Source organism: Gossypium raimondii, chromosome 12 (assembly GCF_025698545.1).
Source record: "Gossypium raimondii isolate GPD5lz chromosome 12, ASM2569854v1, whole genome shotgun sequence".
Classification (NCBI taxonomy): Eukaryota; Viridiplantae; Streptophyta; class Magnoliopsida; order Malvales; family Malvaceae; genus Gossypium; species Gossypium raimondii.
Window position 1 is genome coordinate 42,928,917 of NC_068576.1, and position 26,856 is coordinate 42,955,772.

Consider the following 26,856-nt stretch of genomic DNA (forward strand, 5'->3'; position numbering starts at 1 on the left):
CTTTTTTTCTGTTTGTTTTAGAAAGAGAAGACAAAAAATTGACATCTGATATAAGGTAGGTCAAACTCATAATTCCTAAAAAAAAAATTTCTTACCCTCTAAGTCTAAGCTATTGAAAAGTTTATGTGTAAAGAACTAAATAGCTAAATAGGTCAAACCATAAGTGTACCATCCCAATTTATCAAATGAAAAATGTTACCTTTCACGGAAAATATGCAAAAACAGTGACAACGGATAAGCAAAATAGAACCAATATATGTTCCCTTCCCCTCTACTTATTTTACATTGTCCCTAATGTAATTTGAATTGAATTAAATGATAAAAAGTAAAGGTAAGTAGGGAAAGGAAAAAGAAACTCCCCATGTATTTCAACGTCGTGGAGGGTTGCCTAGTAGGTGTGTCAACGGTGTTAAATGGTGGGTAGGTGGATTGGACCTTGGTTGAAATTAAAAGAATTTTGTGGGCTGACATGAGGGATTTAATTTTTTCTTGGAATGTCTCCCTACAAAAATAAAAATAAATAATAAATAATAAAAATAAATAATAAGAAAAAAATAAAATTAAAATGTGTATTTTTTTTATTTCTTGAATTTATTAGCTAAGCTATAAACTCGAGAAATAAATTATTAAAAACCTAGATTACGGGATTTGGTAAAACAGTCGTGATAAATGCACCAAGTAAGTTTCCAGGAAAGAGAGGTGAGTCACAATGGACATTCTTAAGTACCAAGTCTTTCCTTAGACAGAACTGATCCTCGACATGCATTTTTATTTTCCGTTTTACTAAAAATTTTATTTGCATAAAGGGAAAAGTTTGGGTTGCCTCCCAACAACGCTTTGTTTAACGTCGTTAGCTCGACGACCTGTTATTCAATTCTAGGCTCCTCGAGAACAATTGTAAGTGTTGCCAGTCCCCGGCAACGGTGCCAAAACTGATGGGTGTCGAATCCATCAATATAAACCTACGCCTAATTTGCAATTTAAGCAGTATAGGGAGTAGGGTCAATCCCTAAGAGACTGAGTTTAATGCAAATTGTTGCTCTATTGTCCAGATTTATGTCGGGGCAGTTGTCGTGCCCAAGAAGTTCGGGGAGATAAAATTTGAAACTTGAAATAAATAAAATGCGTAAAAAGTAAAAGCTGAAAATAAAATAATAAAAAGCAGTTAAATAAATCTGAAGAAAAATGAATTAAACTAAGCTCAGCTTTAGGCACGGGTTTTTCTCGTCTTTGAACCAATCCTCGAAATTAGATGAACTCCTCTTTTCCAATAAGCTAGTTATAGCTACCAAGGACGCCTCGGACACCAACTCTTCCTTGTGTAAATTAGTTATGGAACGTCCAATAACTAACCCTTACCGATCGAACAACCAACGAAACGTTCGTGATTTAAAACTCCGACAGCTTTGCGTTCTAGAAGAGCCTAGCTCGAATCAATGCCATCAACCGTGTGGGACATTTAAATCCGATTACTACTTCCCTTGACGGAACCAAACAGCAATCCCCACTTGGCACGCCAATGTGTTCACAGAAAACCGATTAGACAATCGATCCTTTCGGAATTCCAGCTGTACGTCTAACCACTCTAACTCAAACGACATCTTTTTTGACTTAGTGTTGATTTGACTTTGTGAGTTGACGAAGTCATACTCTTAATCCGGAGAAATAACAAGTACTGGAATTTAGGAGTCAAATTGCCCGGGTTCGTAACTCACGGATCTTGACGAAGTTAACACCGGCCTAAAGCTGAAATGGATACTTAATAAAAAAAACTTGGTAATTAAAAACTTGATTATTGACTTGATTCAAGACTTGATTCATGAATGAACATAGTAGCCCATATTTATACTAGTGGCTTTGCCAAATTAAGAGCCACTAACCATAGAAAATCGAGGAAATAAAATATTCCATGATATAAAAATCCATACATAATCTCCCACTAAGTCAACATAAAATTTCAACTAATTAATCTTGGAAAAATTCTGCTTTGGCCCGCCTTCTTTGCTCCTTTCTTCAATCTAGCCCAATTGTTTTTTTTCTTCTATTTAGTCCCAAATTGCACCCCTGCACAAAATTCAATATAAACATGGAAAAATTAGTGGTGCACTCTCATAAATTAACCAATTTAATTACATAAAATATGTAATTTTAGCATTTAATCAACACTAGAAACTAAAAATCAACAAAAAAAAAACATTGAAAAGACTTGTAAATTACTTGAGAACAAACTCATGAAGTGTTCTAGAGAGCCTAATTTAATATATCAAATTACGACAGATCCTGCATGCTCTATTACAATTACAACAATCACTGTCCATGGCACAAGATTATATTACTTACTTAATTGAAATAAAAAAGTCTCTCTTAAATGCTCTCAACAAAATCCTTTCTTCTGCCTGTCTTTTACTGTTTTAGTTTTTCCATGAGCGCCTACCCGACCATCGGGCCGGTGCCACTCACATCTCTGGCTATGGTTGTTGGTCTTTTCTTTTCGCCTTTCTCTTGGGCAAAATAACTCAAGTCGCCACCTCCCCTTTTGTTTTGACTCTTCGTTGAGGGGGGAAGATGGTGACTTGTTTTTTCCCCGCCAATGGATCGGTTCTAGTATAATTGGCTTATGTTTTGAACATTTTAATAAGACCCCAGCGAAAGGTGGATCATAGTTGATGTTTGTCCTCGAAGGATCACACATGGCAATGTCAATCAAGTTGCACTAGACCCTCGCTGTTCGGTTGTTGACGTCCACTCGAAGGCTTGGAATGAAAGCTCAGTTGGTGAGTTTTCCCTTGACGAGCTTCGTTATGTTGACGACAACCTGGGTTCCTCCTTGTCGACAGACTTGCTAGAACTGGGTACCTCAGCGACTCGTTGTGTGGTGGTGTCTAAGGTTTGTTCCCCTTAGGCTTAGCTTGTTTGGTCTTGTTTGGGCTTATGTGCCTTTTAAGTATGTATCCTTTGGTTAATGAATTATTGGAAGCTTTAAAGAAAAACAATCGCGGTTCAGGGTTATAAATTAAAGTAAATTAATGATTTATGTTATAATTTTTTATTAATTATTTAATAAAAGTTATACGCAATCAAATTTAAAATTATTTTATTTGTTCAAATTTTCGAGTACATATTATCTTTGAAGTTAGATTGAATGATTCCCGTAACAAAATAATAAGTTAATGCAGTGAGGTTTTGGGGTGGGATAATTCATAAGTTAGGGGAAGCCACATTTCAACTGACTACATCGGACTCTTCACTTCATTTTCTGTAACCTTTTCTTCATGCTTGTTTTTTGTGTGGAAAACAGAGAGAAACGTAGCAGCAGTATTCACAGGGAGGAGCACCACCAAAGTTAGTAATGAAATGCAGGGTTGGGTATATGGAGGTGTGGAAGTTTCCAAGTTTGATAATATGAGGTACACAGTAGCAGTAGCAGACTCAGGGAAGTCCAGATTTTCACTTATCCTCTATTTCTGCTATTTCTCTTCCGTTTTTTACTTTATACTTATTTATATATAAATAAAAAATAGCTCTAAACCTCAACGTGGCTTTCATAGCTCAGTTGGTTAGAGCACCCGTTTAGTAAGCGGGAGGTCTTGAGTTCGACTCTCAATGAAAGCAAGGCTGATTAATTATTATTTTTTGCAATAGAAAATAAAAGGAAAGAACCTCATTTCTGAATTCTATCCTATTGCATACTACTTCCATTCACATATGTTGTTTGGTAATAATTTTTGAAGAATCATGGAAATATAAACTTTGAGTTAATTCAGTTGGTTCATATCATCTCTTAAACATTCAAAACCCATCATTTAATTTGCAATCATTTCCGTTTCTCAAGTTGCTGCCAACCTTCTTTCCACATTTACTCTTCAACAATAGCAGCTACAATTTGAGAAAAACACTGCGAAATAAGCTTAAACCCCATATATTTTTTTAAAAGTAAGTTCTTACGAGATTTTTGTCAACCAAAAAAAAACAAAAAGAAAGAAAGAAAGAGGGGGGGCTAAACGCAAAAGTCGGCTTTTTCTTTTGTGCATCAAAACAGAACATTCATGTTTCAGTTTTTTTTTCTCAGATGATATTAAACACAAAGTGGACCAAAATCAGGTCGGTTTATTCCCTGGGAATGGTATTGATGAAGAAATATACAAAGCAGCATTGCAAGAGAAGGTATGGGGAAAGTGCAAAAGTACTCATAGAGCTAGAGTGGGTGTAAGATTGAAGTCGAGATTCCAAAGATCAAAGTTTCCATTAACAAAATCATAATGTGCACCCTTCAACTAAAGGCTTTTCTTCAACACTGCCTCTCTCACAAATGGATATGTGAATAGGTTCCCCAGAGATTCATTCACAGCCTCCTGCATCAATTTGTTCCAAACCATATTAATATATCAATCTTATAGTAATGTGTTAGAGTGCAAAAAGATGTTATAATAGATATGTACACCCATGAACCACCTTTTCACAATTGGTACACTGCTCCCAGAAACTCAGCTCTGTCTCCACCTTGGTTTTTGCAGGTGCATATCTCTTCTATGAAATCACTGCAAACTCAAGCATAAGTAAGACAATCATATTATGTATAAACTTTCTTTAGTGTCTTCAATCTGTTCAAAAGTAAGAAAATCATATTAAGTATGAACTCAAGCATAAGACCTTACATGTACCAGAATGGTAAGGAAATCCACATTTATATTGGTATATTCCAGAATCCTAAATTAAGATGAAAGTTCAAATTTACAGAACTTGTTCCCCTGCTTTATTCCCCCATTAAACATACCTCAAAGAATGTGGAGCTAAAGCCAAAAAAAAAAAAAAAGTTTTTCCAACTTCTTACTTATCACCTTATTAGTTACTGATAATTCATCACATACACAGTACAATCACATGAACAAATTACTGAAATGCATTTGATTTATTAAAAAATCACATTTTTATATTTAATATATTTTTAATTTTAAAATATATTGTGACAAAAATCAAAAGATAATTGAAGCAACTAAGCTAGCAAAGAAGCTAACCCTTATATAAAAGATTAATAAATAAATTATGAAGAGATAAAAGTTAATAACAAATTTGATTATGACGAGTGACAGTGGTTACAAAGACCCAAAATTATTTTTTTAAAATTTAAAACAAATATATTCGATTCGATTCGAATTCTTTCTCACTTGACTTGATTCGAGAAAATTTCCAATCAAGTTAGGATGATAAAATAATATTCTTCAACTTGAGTAACTTAAAATTTTTTCATTCGATTCAATTCGATTCGGTCAAACACTCACCCCCTAATGCCACATAAGCACGAGGTCATAGATGACATCATTTATAAAAATAAAATTGTTTAACAAAATTCTTCTTTTCTTTTCTTTTTTTCATTTTGTTTCCATCTTTGTTCTTCTCCTCTTTCTCTCTTCCCTTCTAATCGTTGTCACCGTTGTGTCCAACCATCGATCGATCAAATTTTCATATTGACTTATTTATTATAGTGTTTGAGAGAGAATAGAGTCATTGATTTCTAATCCTTTTCTTCCTTTCTTTTTTTTTTTACTAGATCTAGGTATTTAAGTCGATTTTCTTTTGTTTTCATTTTGGGTTCTCTTGAGAAGGCAAAACGATAGAGAGGAGTAGGGGTGAGCATTCGATTGAATCGAATCGAATCGAAAATTTTTGAGTTAATCGAGTTTTCGAATATCATTTTATCATCCTAACTTTATTTGAAGTTTTCTCGAATCAAGTCGAGTGAGATGGAATTCGAATCGAATCGAATATATTTGTTCGAGTTAAATTTTAAAAAATAATTTTGGATCCTTGTAACCACTGTCACCCATAGTAATAAAATTTGTCCACCTTAACCAAATTTTTTATTAACTTTCATCACCTCATAATTTATTTATTAATTTTTTATATACTGGTTAGCTTCTTTGCTTGCTTAGTTGTTTCAATTATCTTCAAATTCTTGTCACTATGTATTTTGGAATTAAAAATATATTAAATGTAAAAATATGATTTTTTAATAAAAGTTATTTTAAAAATAAAATGTGAAATTGATACCAATATAAAATTTTAACATGAACATTTTATGGCATAATTAATAATTCAATTTTAATATAAATATTCAATATGACTAAACAATTCAATAATATAAATAATATAAAATGTGAAATTTAATTTAATAATATAAATAGTAGATATAAATAAAATTATTACTATTTATGTTTAGTGATTCTTTTTTGGATAATTTTGATTTTTTATTTGAGAGTAAAGGGTGAGAAGTAAAAGTTTAGGGGGAAAATAAAAAGTTTTGGGGAATAAAAGTTTGGGGGAAAGTAAATACGTGGAGTAGAATTTTGGAGGGAAAACATTAAAAAAAATTGGAGGGGAGAGGGTTTGGGGTGGATGAGAGGTGGGATGGGAAGAGAATAAAAGTTTTAGGGGAAAAATGGGAGGGAGTAAAAATTTTGGGGGAAAATAAAAGGTTTTGAGGGTTTTGGGGAGTAAAATTTTGAGAAAAAGTAAATGGGAGAGTAAAATTTTGGTGGGAAATGGATTTTGGGTAGATTGGGGGGTTGGGAGGGGAGGGGAGGGGAGGGGAGTAAAAGTTTTGGGGGGAAAGTGGGAAGGAGTAAAAGTTTTGAGGGAAAAGTAAAAAGGTTTGGGAGTTTGGGTAAAAATGTAAAACATTATAGTTTGATATTCGAATTATTCGAATTATTCGAGTTATTCGAATTCGAAAAATCAACTCGATTCGAACTCGAAATTTGAAAAAAAAATTGAGTTGATTCAAATAACTCGATTAACTCGAATAACTCGAATAACTCGATTCGTTTAACTCGAAATTCGAATTTTTTTTATTTTTTTGAGTCGAATCGAGTTTTGCTTAACTCTAAAGAGGAGGCTTTGAGGCTTTGTTGAGCATTGTTTTCTCTTTGTTGGAGGTTTCAGTTACATTTTGGAAGAGCTAAGAGAGATTGATTAGTGGATTTATGCTGACTGAGTTTGATTTGATTTTGGTATTTCCATGGATTGGATTGTAGAAGAGCAAGCTATACTAAAAAATAGGTCATAACAGTGAGTCCTCATTTTGCTTTTCCTTTATTTTTTTTGGGTTCATAGAATTTTGGGTGTTTGATGAAATTGTCTTTTGTAAATAGGCATAATTGCTTAAAATATCGAACCTTTATGCCACAATGATTTACAAGGATGGCGACGAAGAAAATGAAGATGACTCCTCGCTCCCTCCTCTCCTTAAACATCTTCCTAAAGACTTTGGCAGTGGTTCTACAGACTTTGACAACAATGACGATGCTAGAGGTTTTGGGATCGTGATTGTGAAATCCGATTGCAGATGTAACAGTCGCAATCAATCGTCGTATTCGTTTAAGCCTCCGGCTTGGTTGTGGCAAACTAGATGAGGGTTAAGAGAGATGGACTGAACATTGATGATGATGATGAGGAGGAGGAGGATTAAGATGGAAATAGAGATGAAAAAGGTTTTGGGACGTTTATGGTGAGATTGACAGTGAGGAGTGAGAGGGAAGGGAGTGGTAGTGGGGGTTGAGACGGTGAGGAGCAGAGGGAAGGCGGCGGTGGCGGTAGGGGTTGGGACGTGTGGAGAGAAAGGGAAGCGAAGAGGGCTTCCTAGAGTTGGAGATGGGTAGACTACGAGAGTAGAGGAAAAGAAAGAAAGAAATGAGAGAAGGGGTAGACATATTTGAAATTGGTCAAACATCTTTGACATGTCATCTACCTGTGGTTGACTGACAGTTAACTCATGTTTCTCATTAAAATTGGGCTGATTTCTAGAAAAATCATAGCATTGAGGGTGTTAATCCAAAAAAAAGGTTAAGGGCTCAAACCCTAAAACCCATAAACATTGAAGTTTTTTTTTACAATTATGTCATAAATAAGATTATACATGGTAGCCGTAGCAGTAGATATACTGATATTTCTATTTCTTGAAGTGACAGAAACTAGTTTCGATCCTTCTGTCCAGGTTGGACTGAGTAGGATCGACAGTTGTCTCCAACTCGGTTGTTATCTGTTTGATTTTTGCTAGATCAATTTTCTCACTGAAACCAAGGACGCCCATAGTTAAAAAAACGGTTATTGTTGGGTGGCAACGGTCCAAAACCTGGGCCCCACTTTCAGACAACGTCGTAATAACAGAAGAAAACAATGATGACAATTTTCGGTGAAAGTACCTAACTCACAGAACGGAAAGAGAGGCTCAGTAGGGTTAAATAACTGGAAATTAGCTTGGATAAAGCAACAATTGCCTCCTCTTACTCGTATGGCTGACTTCCCATGTCTTCTTCTTTCTGTTAAGAAAAGCTAGATTTTATACAAATTACAAAAAGCGTTCAAATCTGTCAAATTGAATTCCAATTAAAAAAGAAGATAAAAAAAGTTGAAGCTGATAAGAAAAAAGGAAAGGAAAAAGGAAAGAGATACTAACATTAGCATTTTTGTTTTAGAAACATCAATATTCCTTTTTGTTTTTGGTCGAGAAACATTTAAGTTGATAACTTTTAAAAGATTAAATTAAATTTTTATTATTTTTAAGAGGTTAAAATATGATTTTATCGTTATTAATTTAAAATTTTATAAATTATAAAAAATTAACTTAAAAATTTACCATGCCGTCCTAAGTTTCTACTAAGCTCGGCGATTGGCTTGTACTACGGATCCGTAATCGTGGTAAATAAAGAAAAACGATGACTGACATTTACTTGAACCACCAATCGAAAACCAAAGACTCACTACACGCATTCGTCGGTCAATTCGTACGGACTCCAAGGGCCGTAGACCGTTTTGTCTTGGAGAAAATGGTACGGTGTTGGGTGGCGCAGACTATATTTATTATTGTAGTTCCTTCGATTGGGTTTTGAGTTGATGGTGATGGGATGATTTGCGACTTCTTAGGACAGCATCATTGTGATTAAAGGGATTGCTGCCTACGAGGCTACGCCTACCGGGTGTTTCCTACGGTCAAAGTCAAATTAAACGACCACGCGGTTGAATTTGCTAACTTTTAGTTAAATAAACTCTATTCTATGATTTTTTTCCAGTAAAACTAACACACAAAATTGTAGATATCTTCAAGCAAGGCATAGGTAAATCAGTACCTGCAAGAAACCCGATCAGACCTAAGAATCAGTGTCTATGTCAAACATAGCCAAATATGCCTCGACCAAACATTTCACCACATAAAGAAGGACAAATGCTTCCGGGGTCGGACCATCGGTATTCCCAAGTCTTGCAGTGCTTCAGCTCAAGCAGCCAAAAAAACTGCCCTCCTCAACTCATTCCCCAACACAACCCAATAACCCATAATACCACTCCTCTTACCTAGCCATGCATCAACATTCAATTTTATCAATCTTGTAAGTTTGTTTTATCCCATTTAGCTATGTACTAGCTAGTATATAATCAAGTAAAACAACTTACTAGAACAATTTATGATATGATATTGTTGTTTCATTTATGAGACAATTCTTTTCTTATTTATTTTTGTTTTTGTTGAAATATGGATTATATAAATAAAGTTTATTGATTCATATTTTATATTTAAAATTTATTTATTCTCGATCATTTGATACTTGTAAATGTTTTTCAATTAATACATATAATATGAATTTTTGTCTAAATATCAATACATTAAAAATAATATCAGTAAAAAGAAAAGGTATATTCACTTATTCGGGTTTTAACTATTTTGGTGGGGTATGGTATATTGGCGAAATTTATCTGAGATAGCAGCAAAGCAGAGTTGTTGATGCAAAAGTTTCCTAGAAAAGTCTGGATGTATACCATGGTTGTGAAATCCATTATGCAGCTGCCAACCTGATTGTCACTTACAGCGTTAAAGATTACTTGGTCATTACGTTTATCTAATAAATAAATAATTATATTAGGTGAGAATTTTAAAGAAAAATAACTCTTGATGATGAAGTAATAGTCCTAGTATTAAATCCAAGTTGCCGACCATCTAGTGGTGATGAGAATGGAAGCCATCGACGTGGATGCAAATCTTCCGGTTAAGTTTCATCCCACGCCTTGTCCTACTTTTACCATTGTAAGATGTAGCACTCAACTGATGATGAAAATGCCAGTTCATTCATAGGGTTTCTTTGAGCATTGCTAATTTATTTGCTGCCTCTTATAAGTAAAATTCAAATTCAAATTGGTATTGTATTGTACTCAATGGACAAGTTCAACTCAGCTATTGCTGATGTCTCGAGAAAGGCTCCCAAAGTTATTTCACAACTTAATGAACTTTGACTTCTAATTGATGTTACATTTACCATTTCTTTTACAGAATAGAAAAAATTACCATCATAATCATAAATATTAAATTGTTCCGAGCAATCATGCTTGCATCATTCGAACTTGATAATTAAGCTGGCTGCATCATCGAACTATAAATTGTTCCCAACAATCGGGCTGCATCATCAATCTCGCTGCCTGCTGCATCACCCCTGTTGCTGCTGCTAACTTGAATTTCCTGCATATTAATTGATCTAGAAAAAAAGGATAAAAGATGCATTTTTAAAAAACTTAAATAAGTATTTAGTATTGACTAAAGATGTACTACAGTAAAAACTATAAATTTAAAATCAGGAAGCTATATCTGTTAAACAAAATGGAAAATTATGCTCAAGAAGAAACCTGAGCTGCCATTTATGTTAGAAGTTTAAACTTAATCAACTCATGTCCTTAGCAAAGAAGTAAACCCCATTTTTTACACTAAACAAACAAAGAAATGGAAATTTTCGATAAGACTTTGATGGACCACCCTGACATCAATGGTTTGCTTTTACAGCAAAAATAACACACGTTGACGTGATGTTTTAAAACAATCTTTTTCATGCTATATTATTATCAAATATATAAAGTCAACTAACCAAATATATAGCTCAAATCTTGCAGCCCAAGTTGTTGAAGGCAAAAGTACCGTATACAGAAGAGCAAAACGAAGGAGCAGCAAATAAAGAACAAAAAAAACCCATTAAGTCCAAAATTGCACCTTGTTTGTGTACAGTTTCACAACAGCAGATAACAACTGGTTTCCAGCTATTGCTCTCACTCTTTGTATCATTTGCGGCCTTGTAATCTTTTTTTCCTGCCACAATAAATGATTACAACTCAAGTTGCACATCACATATGGGAATTTTGAATTCGGATGAAAAATCATTAGTCTTACCAGATAATTTGTATACTGCTCTTCAAGGGAAGCCCTTTGTGAATGATCTAGAAAGGGCGAAAGTATAGAGATCAATGTGCCAAAGGTTATCCACGTTTTAGGCTTGATGGTTTTTGGTTCTGTTAACCCTTTGGTGCCAAAACAAAGAAATTAACAGTAGCACATGAAAAAAATTTGCATGCATCTTAACAAATTAAGAGTCGCACATGACAATTAAAATTAAGCTGCTCACCGCTTAAGTAAGGAGGAGCTTCGAAACTGAGAATGTAACAGGGGAGGATATTATAATTCAAGTGCGTATTCCAAATGATATATCTGGTAGGAGATGAAATATCATCTACGGCAGAATCGAAATCCATTGAACTCGGATGGAACTGATCACTAGAATCTTCCCTCACCACTTCTTGCTTTCCTAATATAACTCGGCATAGCAACAAATGCCTCACGCCACTTCCATCCACTCCTGAACACAATACACTGCAACACATGAATCAATTTTCATTATTTCAATAGAAAGCTCCCAAAACTTCATCCAACAATTCAACTAAAAAGCTAACCTGTCTAAACCATGCTTTGCAGGAGACACGGAGATGCTATGTTTACGCCAACTAAATCCATACATCACAGTCTCGCAAATCTCGTTTTTGGAAGCACCGTACCAAGCGTACTTGATATTGGCATCTCCACCACGCGTATCAGCCACCGCCTTTGCGTAAACACCAAAACTGTGTGCTCGAATTTTCCAACACTGACTAGTGTTGGAATTCTTATGGATTGCCACGATTTTCGTCCTATAGGAGATCTGCGGATTTCGCGATAAACTAGAGAAAAAGCTTGTTTTGATTATATCACCTTCAAAGCTTGATTCATCTATTTTAGAGAAACCATTTGTGACAAAATGCTGGAAACAATTGTAACATGAATCAAGCTCGTTACTTTCTGACATAGCATCATCAATAGTTATGGAGGTTTGATTTTCTGCACCAATTTGATTCATTGTTTCAGGAAAAGGTATGAAAAAGATTGCAAGGAGCAACAAAGTAAAAATCAAAGACGAAATAAAGGTGCAGCTATTTATTTATAGACCGCCCCTTGTAGCTTTTTTAAAAAAATTGTTAATGGGGGAATAAAGAAATATACACAGCTTTCGTGCCGCAGTATAAAACCGTCTATGGTCGTGTCGCTCAAGTATCCCTGGCAACGTTTCGGATTAATCATATCTTTTATTACGAATTTACATATTTACCCTTACCTTCTACCGAAAGTACCTCAATACATAAAGGTTTCTTTCAATGACTCGTGTTGCTAACATTTTTATTTTTTAGTCATTATCAGAAAAATGTAAAATTTCAGTTTACATCCCTCTTCTATGCTCACATTTGGGATTTAGGTTTTATATTTTAATTTGATTTTCTGATTTTATAACGATATTAATTAATCCAAATATTTAACAACTGATTAAAATGATGATATAAATTTCTTTTAAAACAGCATTCTAACTTTAAAAAAATAATTTCTTTCGACCTAATAAACTAGAATTGATATTTTAAGGAAAAAATTAAGCCTCAACATTCTAACACAATTTTAGGTGATTTGATTTAATATAAGTTTGGGTATATTTTAAAGCCACATCATTTCTAATTAAATTGAATTTTATAAAATTTTGAATGATCTTTTGAATCTTTTATATATTTCCTTGGAGTTTCATACATTTAATTTAATTGGGAGAGTGATCCCTTCTCTCATCCAATCTAAAAAGGGTAATTGCTTTATCAGATCTTCATACTTTAATGATGCTTATCAAGTCTCTAGCCATTTTATATAATCAAACTTAATCAGGTGCCACCAATGACAACAACGGCACCTAATTTTATTTTTTTTTAAAAAAACCAACCAATGATTGACCTATTATGATGTATACATAAAATTTTGACATTTATCCCATTGGACTAAAGTTTCTTATATAAATTTGATATTTATTCCATTATGATTGGCAACTCATATATATATTTTCTTTTATTATCAGTATTATACAATTATGATTTTCAACATATTAATTTTACTATTTTAACCAAAATCTTATTTAATTTTTTATATATTTTTTATAAATATATTTGTTAGAATTTTTTTCACCCATGTTGTAAGGTTTAACAAGTACAACTATTATGATATTGTTGAATACTTTTGACCTGCCATTGTTTTTACTAGGCTAATTAGGCTTGTGCATGTCGAACACAATTATCAGCGAAGGGAAAGAAGAAATAGCCGACATAGGCGAAGAAAGAGAACCAACATGAAAACAAAAACTTCATTGTAATCATAGAGTTAGCAATTTTATATAGAATTTGGTAAAAACCAGAGCTATAAGTAAGAAGCAGCATCAAACCCACTAAAATTTTACAGCCCAAAGTTCCGAGACATGACTGTTGGAGCAGCTATACGTAAGAAGCTGAACTATCCATTTTCTTTGTACATTTTCTACACTGTATAACGTTGTTTATCTAGTTTGTTAGGTGGGTCAACAAGTCTCTCAATTGCCTGGACTCGAAATCCCTGTTTGCCTTGCACAAGTGGAACAGACAATATAAGCTTATGAAGAAAATGGCAACAGATAAACAAAGTTATTAGTAATTTCTGGTCTGCAATCTTTGCAGTTACTGTTTTTTGGTATTTTGCAAAGCTAAATGGACTAACTGACAGGGACGAACCTAGGGCCTGCCAGCCCCTAAAATTTTCTGCTCTTTAAAATTTTTAAAATTTTAAATTAGTAAAGGTAAAATTAGACTTTAATCCCTCTAAAAATGATAAAATTTTAATTTAATCTTTTAAAAATTACATTTTGACTATAGTAAAAATTACAATTTAATTTCGATCCCTAAATGAATTTTCTGGTTTCGCCCTGCTAACTGAATTCATATTGTTCCATTGACATCAACCATTCAGTGAGTCTTACCTCGACTTTGAAAATGTTGAGCACGTTTCCATTAAATGTTGTGATATTAGCATCAATCACCCCAAGTCCCAAAGAATCCATACCCTCCATCAACTTTGCAAACCCACTTCTCTTGTGCTTATAGCACAGCTTAATCCAAAACTCTCTTTTGGTTATTTGGTTCACCTCTACATGTACCTGAGAAATGATCCAACACATTAGTCGAGAGTTTCATTGATGATTGCTCCGATGGGCAACACAACCATCTACCTCAATTTTTGCCATTTCAGATATGCCACTGGGAATATGGTTTTCTTCAATGGTAGACATGTTTTTCCTATGTAGCCAGTCTAACTTCGCAGACTTCAGTTCTGCATTGCTCTTTCCACAGTCCCCTTCCTCGGTTTCCTTGAGCTCATTCCGGAGTTTCTTTTCCTCCTCCTGTAAATTTCCTATATATTCCATTGCATCTGTAAGAATAGCAGTTATATCCATCTACAATATTGAACAACAAAAGCATTAGAGATATGAAATAAGAAGAATTAAGTTGGGTATTATAAGTTACGGAAATTGTGAACCAACCTTGGATATCTTGGGGACTAAAGCTCGTAACTTGAACAGCCCATCTTTTATCTTCTTCCTTCTATTCCTCTCTGTGATAAGATTCTTAGAATGGTAATTCACTTTTTCTGGCTGCTTGGCAGTTCTCATTTTGTCATTTACAGAATTAACTTTACAATCCAAAACAAGCCCTATTTCTGTTTGTTGCGCACACACATTTTGGCTGCATCCTAGTCTTTTTGTTCCATAATATGTGCCAATTGGCTGTTTCAATTGCTCATCTTGAGAAATATAGGCAGAAGCTGAAGAAAAGGGGGGATGTCCAATAGAGGGAATGAATTGTATTCTGGGATTCACGGTTGACAAGCTCATGGAAAATGGCAAGTCTTTTTCTTGCAATGTGTTGAGATACCATTTGTGAAGATTTGCTTTTCTATAGCTTTCTGCTGTTGTAGTTTCTGCTTTTAAAAGTGCATTGCATTCAGTTCTTATTAACTCTACGATGTTTTGATCTTTTGGTATCTGATCAAAAGGGCAAATTTACATGTTTATAAGCTTGGAAGACACAAATTGCATTGCAAAATAATGGAAACTGCGTAAGTCAAAGGAACCTTACATTCTTTGAAGCAAAGAGCTCGATGAGACCGCCAAAAACTGGGATCAGAACTTGGGTTCCCATTGTCTCCTGTCAAAATAACATGGACCATTTCAAAGTAGAAAACCAGGTGATGTAACACTTTTAGATGATAAGATACACCATGAATGTGACTGTCTTGTATAAACACATTTGTGTACATACACCGCAGAAATTAGTTGATTAAACTAAAGCATCAAAGGGGGATTTTTAAGCAAACAAAATCATAGCCAAAAGCATGAACTTGAAAATTTCTGGGTGACAAAAAGAATTTGAGACTGAAAAAGAGATGCTCACTTCTGAGGAAAGGGAAGTGGAGATATTGGCATGGTTAAGCCACTTTGGTTGACTTGAAATAGCCACCTCTCCATGAATCCTGTTTTCACTGTAAAAAAAAAAAAATCAGAATGATTGTGCCGTGGCTATCATGTGTGTCCAAAACTGAAAAGACGAGAGTTTTTGAGAAGAATCAAAGTGTACCCAGCATAGAGAGACACGGCAAAAGGAAAATGGGAGAGGGCTTCACAAGCCTTTGATCTTATGGAATGCTGGAACTGAGCATCCCTGCATAGAGGAGGACCCTGAAGCTGAAGTTTATCTTGTTCTACTTTAACATTTATACCACCGCTACAGCAACAGTCCTTCCATTCAATAAACCTACAAACAAGCAAGAAAGCTTCATTAGAGTTCAAATCCATCTGCTCCAAATAAAAAGGGGAGGTTGAAAGTACCTAGACGGATCATCACCCAATTTCCAAACAACGCAGAAATCCCAAGCATTGCTATAAACAAATGATCTAAGCCATTCCACTGCTCTCTCAAAACCTCTCATCGTCTCTCTCCTTTCAACAACAAACCCCAAAATTTGATTTCCATAGTCTTTTTACTTGCAATATATATAAATAATATAACCACAAGAAAAAAGCTGGAGGGAATTGTCGTACAAGACGAGGGTAACCAACTGTTGTTATTGCTTTGAATTGGTACTGAGTGAGAGATGGAAAAAAAGGATAATCTTAATCGGGTACAAAAGCTGGCAGAGGCAGTTTTAACTATTTTGGGCAGCCTACTTGACCTGAACCCTGAGTCTTTGAAACTACCATTCTAATGGTGTGTGTGTGACAGCTACCTGTACCTGCAATCGCTTTATCCCATTTCCATTACTACTACAATTTTATTACCCTGTTCTTAATAAGGAGCAAGGGGAGGATATTGTGCAAGATGAAATCGAAATCGACATCAATTACAGATTTGGATGGTCTTTTACCACTTCGATATCCATTATATTTTTTTCTTCATCAGTAAGAAGAAAACAGACAGCATTACACGGACACTAGACAAGGCCAAGATTACTAAAAAAATATTTTACCAATTCGATATCGACTGCATTTGCTATTAGTATCTATATTCTAATATTTATTATTTATCATTTTAAATAAAATTTATTCTAATATTTTTATATATTTTACATAAATTGTTTCACTGCATTGTTTGCATATCTATACTGTTAGAATTAAGTAATTGAATCATTATTTAAATAAAATATATTGCTAAAATAAATAAAAGTAAAATCCATATAAAACTACACTTCTTTTATTTTATTTTAGAATAAGGTTTTTTAAACTTTATTGAGCTCCATCAATTTGATATTGATTAGAATAATGTGTTTCAATCTTACTACACTCCTGCTAGAATATGATTTTACAAGCCTATAAATATACATAGTCTACTCCTCTTGTAATCATTCGAATTCGACATAGTGAATTATTTTTCCTGCCTGTGATTTTTTTCTCGAAAGGGTTTTCACGTAAAATCTGTGTGTTCTTTATTTTTCTCTATTTTTCTTTGCGATACATTGTCATTACCGACGTTCCATTTTTCATATACTTTTATATTATTATTTAAATGTGTATGTGTCTGAATTGATGTCACGAGATAATTCGATACCAACTCAATTAAGAAAATTACTCAAATAACCTTACATATTTTAAACAAGTTATACTATTATGAGGATACTTATGTCTTTTACTTATTTAAAACCAATAAAATAACATATATTAAGATTTAAATCCATGTAGTCAACATCTATAGTTTTTTAATCGCTTCAACTAGAGCTTTATTTTGAAATTTTGATAGATTTCAACTTTATTGTACTGATTATTTCACTCATATTATTTTTATATCTATACATGCTATTATTTAAACTCCTAACCGAATTACTGTAACAAGTCAACCAGACACTAACTCAGTTGTGGAAATTACCAAATTAGTCTTACAGATTTGAAACAAGTTATATTTTTATATGGGTACTTCCATCTTTTTATATTTTAAATAAAACTAATAAAAAATAGAAAATGATAAGCTTCAAACCTATGCCATTAACATGCACAATACCTCAACGTTAGCACTACAACCAAAGCTTCATTTCTATTATTTTTGTTCATTTTAATAGTTTTCACCAAGCTTTTTATAATCGGATCGATAGTCAAGCCGGATAGGCCATTGGTTTGTTAGTTTGATTGGTTTAGATGATTCAATTAAATAAACAATTAAAAATTATAAAAATAAAAATATTAAAAATCGATTGAATTGGCAGTTCTATAAGTTTTTTAGTTGGTTGAACCAGTCTATATCGATTCCCGACTCAATTGGTCCAAAGCCTTTCTCCAGACCAATACCCTGATCGGTTCTAGGTCCAATTAGTTTGATCACTTGGCTCAGTCCGGTTCAAATAACCATGATTTTCACCCACATTGTTAGCATCTATACTATTATTTGAACCCTTGATTGAGTTGGTATCTCAAGTCAACCGGACATCAAGTTGGTTGCAAAAATTACTAAGCTACCTTTACATATTTGAAATAAATTATATTCTTGCATATTTAAACTAAAATTTTCATTTTAATTTTGTATGTATTACTTATGTGTTATTATTAATTTTATTTATTGTATGTTATTTTTAAACATATGTATTCTAAATACATGATTTTCAAATGAGTGTGATAGAATTTTAGCTAGACTTAGACTTTGTTTGATAGGGTGGAAAGAAAATTTGGAAAGATGGAAAATTAAAAGAGTGGGAAAATAGAAAGATTGAAAATGATTGATAGGAAAATGAAAATTGAAAAGAAAATTACTTTTCTTTCCATCCATTGCTAAAAATGAAAGGAAAAAAACATAACTTTAAACAAATATACACACCTATTTTACATTTTCTGGAATTTTAATTGTTTATCATAATTTGGTTGGATTTCATTCTTGATTTCTTCATATTAATTTTTTAGAAAATGAATTTTGTTTTTAATTTTGAATATTATTTCACAAAATTTTCAAGTTTTTTCATAAATATTTCTTAAAAACATAAAATTTCAAATAAAAAATCAATAACTTCCAAAAATATTTTATGAAAACTTTCAAAATATTTTAAATGTCAAACAAATATTTTTATATCATAAAATTAAAAGAATTATAAATTAAATTAAACTGAAATTCAATTATATATGTTTCAAGTACAGTTGAAACACCTCAGTTCTTAGATTAGCTAAATCGAAGATGGTTTTATCATTATCAATCATAAGTGTTTATTTGATGCAAACTAGAATGACTAAGTGTGTCAACCACCAAAATAAAAATGTAAAAAGTGTCTAAAATGATGTAGGGTACATATTCGGCCCAAAATGATTTTGGACATTTATATATATGATTAATAATTACTATCAATTAAAACAATGAAGTCCAATGTATTATGAAATACTTTATGAAGGAGAAGATATGCAAAGTTAAATTCCCCTAGTCAAGCTCCTCCTTAATTTTCTTCATATGATCTCCCTAGGAACCAAGAATGATAACAACTCCTTTAGTTTGATACATGCTAATATCCTCTTTATCAACCTTTCCTTCCACAAGTTTAGTAATATCATCTTGATTTCAATCGCTTAGCAATAATAAAATTCTTTTAACCTCATCAAAACAAAATTTATATATAAAAACTTACCTTAGAAAGTGCACAATCTATATGAGCAACAAACATTCCTGGGCATTCTTCACAATAGTAAACATGATGGCTTGGGTGTCTTTTTTCTTCACATTCATCACAGTAATGCTCCTCTGAATCATCTTCGATATACGAATGGGTGTGGCATTTGGATTTGATAATTTGAGGTAAGGATAGACATTCTATGTGGAAATTGACGAAACACTCAAGACAACGATAGAAAGATTGCCCACTGCAAATTTGACAACAGTGACTACAAAATAGTGCAGCATAGTGATCAATGAAGTCACGGTACATGGCAAAGAATCGATCAAAGTCCGTCCCAAAATAATAAAGATGGTGCATGTGAGAGTCAAGTTTCAGAGGCCGTGTTAGGGAAATTGCACATGCAATATGGTAGTTGACGCCACAATCTTTACAACCATAGTTATAACTCTTAAAATAGCCAGATGGTAACAGCTTTAGTGAACATGCATGGCACCCTCCATATCTCGTGTAGCTTAGAGTCAAAGTGTGTTGGGAATGAATAGGTGCTTGCATTTCTTGTGGTAACCTAAGACAAGATTCATGAAGAACCCAACCACATTTCCTGCAATGGTATGCTGGACCAAAGATTTGCAGTTGACAAATATTGCATCGGCTTTCAACTACAGAGTCAGTAAAATTGCAAAACAGTAGCTTGTGCTTGTCAGTGAAATGGAATAGCTCAGTTTCCCTCTTCGACTCTTTCAACGTTGTGCGCCCACTTTCAGAGGGTGCTCGAGTTGCGCATTTCAGATCGAGCTTGAAATCACACTGCTCGCAAAGATAAATGAAACCGAAAGAAAATTCTTGACACTTATCACATATATTTTCGTCCAGCGATGTATATCTAGCGTAGAGGTTGAGATGATGTTGAGGATGAAGAGGGTGTTGTATCTTATCGGGTAATTTAGCACAGTTTTCATATAGGATATATTGGCATCCTTGACAGATGTAGCCTGGACCACTAAGTTCTAAACGACAAGCATTGCAAACCCTTTCTCCCAAGTTTTCAGTTACCTCGCAAAATTTCAATGGATGTTCATGGAGGACTGGTCGGACCTGTACGTGTAAATAAACAACCAACAAACCTGTTAATTCATCATGTTAAATATATGTAAAGACAATATATATAATTCCTTTGTTTACTAACAACCAGAATCGTTTCATCAGTCTGCTCCATTTCCTTCAGCTCCGAAGCTTTAGGATCCATGGATATGGGAGGGGAGGATGATGAGTCCTGTTTTGTTGATGTTTCCTCCTAATGTACAGCAAACATTCCGTTATTAGAAAACGAGGAATAAAGTAATATATAAAAGTAAAGCAAACTAAAGAAAGGGTGCGACCTGATTGAGACACATTCAATATGAGCAATATATGTGCATTTTTGGCAATAATAAACTTCATGTGTTGGATCTCGTTCTTTCTCACAAATATCACAGTAATACTCTCCAATCTCATCTTCTCTAATTGGTTGATTAAGGAGGAGTGGATGTCTATGATATCTATGTTTAGCTAAAGGTGGAACTGGAACACATTTAATAAGGTGGAGATTGAGATCACACTGCACACAACGATAAAAGGTGTCTAAACACAGCTCACGGCAGGAGCTGCATTGGAAATGATATTTTCTAGTTGGATCCCTGAAAGTGGGACCAACATAAGTGAGGCAATGGTTGTGGCCCTCATGGTTAAGGTTAGGTAATAGTTTTGCACACCCAAAATCAAGGTTGAAATTGCAAATTTGGCAACCATAGGCAGCGGTGGAGAAGTCTTTATTACTCAATTTAATCTGTTGTGTACAAGCATTGCAAGTTGCGTCAACGAAATCCAAGCGAAGAGGGTGTGATGGATGGAAAGGATGGTTCAATGTTTTGGGTATCTTATCACTGCAAAATTCATGAAGGAAGAAGCCACAACTTTTACAACCGTAGAAAATGCCCGTCAATGGCTTGTCACACCAACGACAATTATAATCATGTTCTCCCTCATTGCTATACTTGTAGAGGATCAGCGGATGGATGTGGCAGTAATGCTGCATTATCTGTTTCTCCCTATCTGCATTGGATCTCTGCCTCTTCTTCCTAGCTACATGATCATCACTGCTTGCAAAAGCGCAAACTAAATCGAGCTCGAAGGAGCACCGACAACAACTGTAATAGGTGGCCGAAGGAATCTTCAAACATAGATCACAGGTAAATGATCCGAAAGAACCGGATCCAGACCAATCTAAAATAAGATGGTGGTGTGAGTGGAGAGGATGTGTAATCTCTGGAGGCAGATATTGTATAGCTTTGGCGCACAATTCATGCAACCAGAGTTCGCACCTTACACATGCATAGGCTGCACCACAGATGGTCTCCCTGCATTTATCACACCATTTATCATCTGTCTCATCATCGAGACAATGATAGCCCATTGAATGCTCATGACTGGCAAGTTTGATCTCCATATCTCAAACAAAGATAAGATTAAATGATAAAAGATAATATGGGAAGAAACGTTAACATTTGATTTGTAAGTAATATATATATATATGTATATATGTAGGAATTAATAGACACTTCAGTTTCAATCTTTATTATTATCATTGATAAAATGCCATTTATTGAAAGATATTTAATAGCTTTCAAATAATTATTTATTAATTTATTGGTGATGTATCTTAATATTGTCCATAATAATATATAAACCTGTCGGTTAATTAAATATAAACTATCATGTATTTTACTAGAATTAGCCTTTAAAAAAATAATTAGTGTTTGAAAGTTACTGGTTAAAAGTTTATAATCTTCTTTGAAATAGTAGAAGATATATTACTATATGAACTTTTATAATATTAATATTTAAATATACTATGTAACAGAGTGCAAAACATTACCTAACAATCCCATCCTGCATTTTGCTTACCTAGAGATGGAGGAACACACAAGGAACCAACTTTTCAAGTATAAAAATAAGTTTTTCAATTCTAACTCAATTATAACTAACTCATCATATTTAAAATAATAATTAAATAATTTTTACTTAGGAAACCTTATTTGCATAAAACAAACAAAAAAAACTTTTAACTAATCATATATATATATAAGGAAGAGATTCACTTACATCGATATAACTCTAAAGTAGTTATAGTGTTATACACCCTTACGTATCCCTCTCATATATATACACGAAGAAAATATTGATAGTTAAAAAGTACAAATAGTTTTTCAAATTTGAATTTGAATTTTAAGATAATAAATACATAGTTTTTACACATATGTGGTAGAGTTTTTAGATTAAGATAATATTTTATATAACTAATTTATATTTCTTAGAATGGATTCTAAAGTAGGCATATTTCTCATCATACAAGAAAATAATTTTACTTTATGATTTATAACGCAAAGAAAGTAGCATATGTTCTTTTTAAAGACAATGGACACAACGTTAAGGAATGTATCTTTTTCCTTTTGCTTTTCTGGAATGATTCTATTGTTTGATATATAATATATCTACTTGATTAATTAGCATGAAACTTTTTTTTTTGCAACTTCTTCCATTTTGGGTTTCATAAAACTGCCATTTTGAGTTTCTTAAACGCCTTTAATGTTGGTTTTGGATTTGGTGCCTAAGTGTAGCATTTTCATTAAATACACTTGTAAATTTTCGAATAGATTGGTTAATAAAGTTAATCATGAATTATATTAATACTTTGTATAATTGTCCTCATATAATTTTTGCACACAAAGCAAAATAGAAGCAAGTGCTGCTCATTGGTTATCTGATGTTTTACTAATACTAAGTGGTATTACGTGATCGAATCGTAATACAGAAATACAACTTATATTAGTAGACGAACCTAAACATGTCTTTAGTCTAATCGAAAATGAGCAAACCGATTGAAAAACTAATATGTCGACTATTAAGTCTAATTTGGGAGATGCTTTGTCTTGGGCATCGGAGTGGATGACTCCCAAAAGATAAAGACATAGATGTGACTGACTGGACTGATAGTACATCAGACTAGACCCAAAAAGAATAGATCCTAAATTAGTTTATGGATTTATTCACTTGTGACATTCATCGTGTGACATACCTAAATCATAAGTGGATGGCAGACTATGTATGCGTGACTCATACACTTTAATGTAAGTAAAACCATGAGTTCGAATAGATAAGGAATCAAAATATCGTGTGTTAGGTGTACGGCTTCTATAATATGTAGTGCCATTCACAATAGTGAAATTCATAGCCCAAGACATGGGTAAATGATATCCTCTCATTAGAATTACATGGTTGATGAAAAGTAAACATGGTCACAGGTCGTTTGTCTTTCTGATGGACGACTTGATTACTATTTGATAGTAATTGACCTTTCATAAAGTAAGATGTAATGATTACCATGAGATAAAATAGGATCATATTAGGAGAACAGATATTATCCCAAAGAGATTAAGGATAGTCTATGAGGGTAACACACTTATGACAAGGTCATTGGATAAGCACCGATCGAGTTAATTTCGTAATGGTATGTCATTGAGGAGAGCTTAGTCACGATACTATTGATTAAATGCTAAAGTTACATATTTTATGTAATTAAATTGGTTAATTTATGAGAGTGCACCACTAATTTTCCCATGTTTATATTGAATTTTGTGCAGGAATACAATTTGGGGCTAAAAAGAAGAAAAAGGAAACAATTGGGCTAGATTGAAGAAAGAAGCAAAGAAGGAGGGCCAAAGAAGAAATTTTCCAAGATTAATTAGTTGAAATTGTTGACTTAGTGGGAGATTATTTTGGGATATTTTTTATATTATGGAATATTTTCCTTGATTTTCTATACTAGTTGGCTCTTAATTTAGCAAGGCCACTAGTATAAATAGAGGCTACATTGTTCATTTTAATCATCAATTCATAAATCAAGCTTTCAATTAAGTCTTTCATTAAGTGTTTTTCTTTCTTCAAGTATTTTTCATCTAGTTCTTTTATCAAGTTTTTAATTACCAAGTTTTTTATCAAGTTTTGCAGCAAGTTCTTTTTAAAGTTTTTCATCAAGTTTTTTCATAAAATTTTCCATCCAGTTTTTAATCATTTCGTTTTTAAATTAAGCTTTTATCTCTTGCAATTCAATCTTTTCTTTCTTTTTTTTTGTCAGCAATTAATTTCCAACATTGCGTCACCTTCACCACTCACTTTCATTTTTTTCATTTATTCAATCTTATTTAATTATTCCAATACCAACATGCCCCAAACCTTAGCCAACTAAACCCATTTTCAGCTTTAGGCCGAAATTAGCCTCGTCAAAACCCATGAGGTATGAACCCGAGCCATTTGACTCCTAAAATTTCAGTACTTATTACTTCTCCAGATTAAGAGTATGATTTTGTCAACTCAGAAAGTCAGATCAATACTAAGTCAAAAAAGACGTCATTTGATTTAGTGTGATTGGACGTACAGTTGGAATTCCGAAAAGAACGTTTCTAATCGGTTTTCTGTAAACACATTGGCGTGCTAAGTGGAGATTGCTGTTTGGTTCCGTCAAGGGAAGTAGTAACTGGATTTAAATGTCCCACGCGATTGAGGGCATTGGTTCGAGCTAGGTTCTTCTAGAATGCAAAGCTGCCGGAGTTCTAAATCACGAACGTTTCGTGGTTGTTCGATCGGTAAGGGTTAGTTATTGGACGTTCGATAACTAATTTACAAAAGGAAGAGTTGGTGTCCGAGGCGTCCTTGGTAGCTATAACTAGCTTATTGGAAAAGAGGAGTTCATCCAATTTCGAGGATCGGTTCAAAGACGAGGAAAATTCATGCCTAAAGCTGAGCTTATTCTAATTAATTTTTCTTCATATTTATTTCACTGTTTTTATTATCTTGTTTTCAACTTTTACCTTTTACGTTATTTTTCTGTTCATTTCAAGTCATCAAATTTTATCCCCCCGAATTTCTTGGGCACGACAGCTGCCCCGACATAAATCTGGTCAAGAAAGCAACAATTTACAGTAAACCAGTCTCTGAGGGATCGGCCCTACTCCCTATACTGCATAATTTGCAAATTAAGGCGTAGGTTTATATTGGTGGAATCGATACCCATAAACTATAGTGGAATGACTTCATGACTTAATGAATTTATAATTAATAGGCGAAAATCTGGAACTTAATTATACATCATTTGAGCCTTAATTACATATGTCCAATCGGTCTCTCCACTCGCTTATTGAAACAAAAAAAGTAATTGCATGTTGAATCAAATGAACATAAATGAATAGAAATGGTGAAATGGAAAAATAGGAAATATTTGAAAATGGTTATGGTTTTCTCCAAAATGAAAATGAATATGGAGAAATGAAATCATTTGAAAATGAATGTGGTTTTCTCCAAAATGAAAAAGAAAAAGAAAAGAAAAGAAAATGACTTGAAAAAATGAATTTATGTTTTCAATTAAATGAAGTTCGAAAATGGAAATAAATCATTTGGTTATAATGAACCGTTGAATGCAAAAATATTAAATATATTTTCTCATAGATTCTTTTACGGTAAAGTCGTCACGATTTTAACGAAATTAGAATTGAGTTGATAAAATTATTTAATTGGAAATATATTGAAGTTTATTTTTGAGAAATAGAAAAACAAATATTGGGTTGGATCAAATTATAAAAATACTGGGTTAAAAGTCTATTTTTGAATTAAATGAAGTTCGAAAATGGAAATAAATCATTTGGTTATAATGAACCGTTGAATGCAAAAATATTAAATATATTTTCCAATAGATTCTTTTACGGTAAAGTCGTCACGATTTTAACGAAATTAGAATTGAGTTGATAAAATTATTTAATTGGAAATATATTGAAGTTTATTTTTGAGAAATAGAAAAAAAAATATTGGGTTGGATCAAATTATAAAAATACTGGGTTAATAGTCTGAGAAGTACTTGTAATTGGACCCAATATGGAAGAAGCCCAAAAGCCCCTCATGTTATAAGGTGGGACGACAAACCCTAGTGTTGCCCCCTACATCCTAGTTAAACTAGGATTTCATTTTTCTAGTTGAAATAAACTTCTACAATTCAATAAGGATTCTACATTCTCTCATTATAAATAGATGGCACTGGTAGGGCTATTTACACAACACTTTAAGATATTATTACTCTGCTGAAAAATAAAGAGAATTTATTCTCAACTATTAAATATATTTTTTCGGAATAACAATTCTGTCGGTTTTTATTTGAGAAGAAAATTTTCATTTTCACAAAAAAAAACTATTTCTAGTTTATGTGTTTGATTCAATTTGTTTGAGCCTACACTTAAAGCAATTCGTGGTACGAGAACAGAGGAGAAGATTGTTTGGTTGAAAGTCGAGAACAACAAGGATCTGTCTATCTGAAAACACAAGTACGAATTCGGTCTAAGCTTTATTGCTATAAATAACTCAAACCGGGTCGATTTTCAAAATTTTCATTTTTCGCTGTGCAAGAAAACCATTTTCGAATTGGATTTTTCCTAATAGTTGGCATATTTAATTAGTTAATAGGT

General features: G+C 33.2%; 4 protein-coding genes and 1 non-coding gene across 7 annotated transcripts; 1 reads left to right on the plus strand and 4 right to left on the minus strand.

Moving 5' to 3' along the window:
- The first annotated feature begins 3,538 nt into the window (after positions 1-3,538).
- TRNAT-AGU (transfer RNA threonine (anticodon AGU)) lies at positions 3,539-3,612 on the plus strand. Its single transcript has one exon. It is a non-coding gene; the product is annotated as a tRNA-Thr (tRNA).
- Positions 3,613-10,231: 6,619 nt separating this feature from the next.
- On the minus strand, positions 10,232-12,305 carry LOC105764272 (probable inactive poly [ADP-ribose] polymerase SRO2). 2 transcript variants are annotated; one of them, XM_012582797.2, is made up of 5 exons: positions 11,758-12,305; positions 11,433-11,677; positions 11,201-11,328; positions 11,024-11,119; positions 10,232-10,501 (listed from the first exon to the last, which is right to left on the minus strand). In XM_012582797.2, the coding sequence occupies exons 1-5, from the start codon at positions 12,195-12,197 to the stop codon at positions 10,394-10,396; spliced, it is 1,017 nt and encodes a 338-aa protein (XP_012438251.2). In that variant the 5' UTR covers positions 12,198-12,305; the 3' UTR covers positions 10,232-10,393. The 2 variants fall into 2 exon arrangements, with proteins under 2 accessions (XP_012438251.2, XP_012438252.1); XM_012582798.2 differs by having other exon boundaries at positions 10,232-10,517; positions 11,758-12,304.
- Positions 12,306-13,500: 1,195 nt separating this feature from the next.
- Positions 13,501-16,450, minus strand: LOC105764273 (transcription factor bHLH90). Of its 2 annotated transcripts, none has more exons than XM_012582799.2 (8): positions 16,059-16,450; positions 15,808-15,984; positions 15,625-15,712; positions 15,310-15,378; positions 14,715-15,215; positions 14,403-14,627; positions 14,154-14,330; positions 13,501-13,753 (listed from the first exon to the last, which is right to left on the minus strand). In XM_012582799.2, exons 1-8 carry the CDS (start codon positions 16,157-16,159, stop codon positions 13,679-13,681), a joined length of 1,413 nt encoding a protein of 470 aa, XP_012438253.1. In that variant the 5' UTR covers positions 16,160-16,450; the 3' UTR covers positions 13,501-13,678. The 2 variants fall into 2 exon arrangements, with proteins under 2 accessions (XP_012438253.1, XP_012438254.1); XM_012582800.2 differs by having other exon boundaries at positions 13,501-13,761.
- A 2,842-nt stretch (positions 16,451-19,292) lies between these two features.
- Positions 19,293-20,631, minus strand: LOC105762193 (uncharacterized). The gene is made up of 2 exons (XM_012580089.2): positions 20,499-20,631; positions 19,293-20,404 (listed from the first exon to the last, which is right to left on the minus strand). Exons 1-2 carry the CDS (start codon positions 20,553-20,555, stop codon positions 19,304-19,306), a joined length of 1,158 nt encoding a protein of 385 aa, XP_012435543.2. The 5' UTR covers positions 20,556-20,631; the 3' UTR covers positions 19,293-19,303.
- On the minus strand, positions 20,604-21,794 carry LOC128035510 (uncharacterized). Its single transcript, XM_052625277.1, has one exon. The coding sequence runs from the start codon at positions 21,792-21,794 to the stop codon at positions 20,604-20,606; it is 1,191 nt and encodes a 396-aa protein (XP_052481237.1).
- Between the last annotated feature and the right edge of the window lie 5,062 nt (positions 21,795-26,856).

What these genes read in the sequence shown, in the direction of transcription:
- LOC105764272 (XM_012582797.2), bottom strand. Translation starts at nt 12,197, where the DNA reads ATGAATCAAATTGGTGCAGAAAATCAAACCTCCATAACTATTGATGAT. An exon ending in GCAAAGCATGGTTTAGACAG is followed by an intron (nt 11,678 to 11,757) that starts GTTAGCTTTTTA and finishes CATGTGTTGCAG; the next exon opens with TGTATTGTGTTCAGGAGTGG. An exon ending in TGAAACTGTACACAAACAAG is followed by an intron (nt 10,502 to 11,023) that starts GTGCAATTTTGG and finishes ATTAATATGCAG; the next exon opens with GAAATTCAAGTTAGCAGCAG.
- LOC105764273 (XM_012582799.2), bottom strand. Translation starts at nt 16,159, where the DNA reads ATGAGAGGTTTTGAGAGAGCAGTGGAATGGCTTAGATCATTTGTTTAT. An exon ending in AGCTCTTTGCTTCAAAGAAT is followed by an intron (nt 15,216 to 15,309) that starts GTAAGGTTCCTT and finishes CCTTTTGATCAG; the next exon opens with ATACCAAAAGATCAAAACAT. An exon ending in TAGTCCCCAAGATATCCAAG is followed by an intron (nt 14,628 to 14,714) that starts GTTGGTTCACAA and finishes TCAATATTGTAG; the next exon opens with ATGGATATAACTGCTATTCT.
- LOC105762193 (XM_012580089.2), bottom strand. Translation starts at nt 20,555, where the DNA reads ATGGATCCTAAAGCTTCGGAGCTGAAGGAAATGGAGCAGACTGATGAA. An exon ending in AGACTGATGAAACGATTCTG is followed by an intron (nt 20,405 to 20,498) that starts GTTGTTAGTAAA and finishes TTACACGTACAG; the next exon opens with GTCCGACCAGTCCTCCATGA.
- LOC128035510 (XM_052625277.1), bottom strand. Translation starts at nt 21,794, where the DNA reads ATGGAGATCAAACTTGCCAGTCATGAGCATTCAATGGGCTATCATTGT.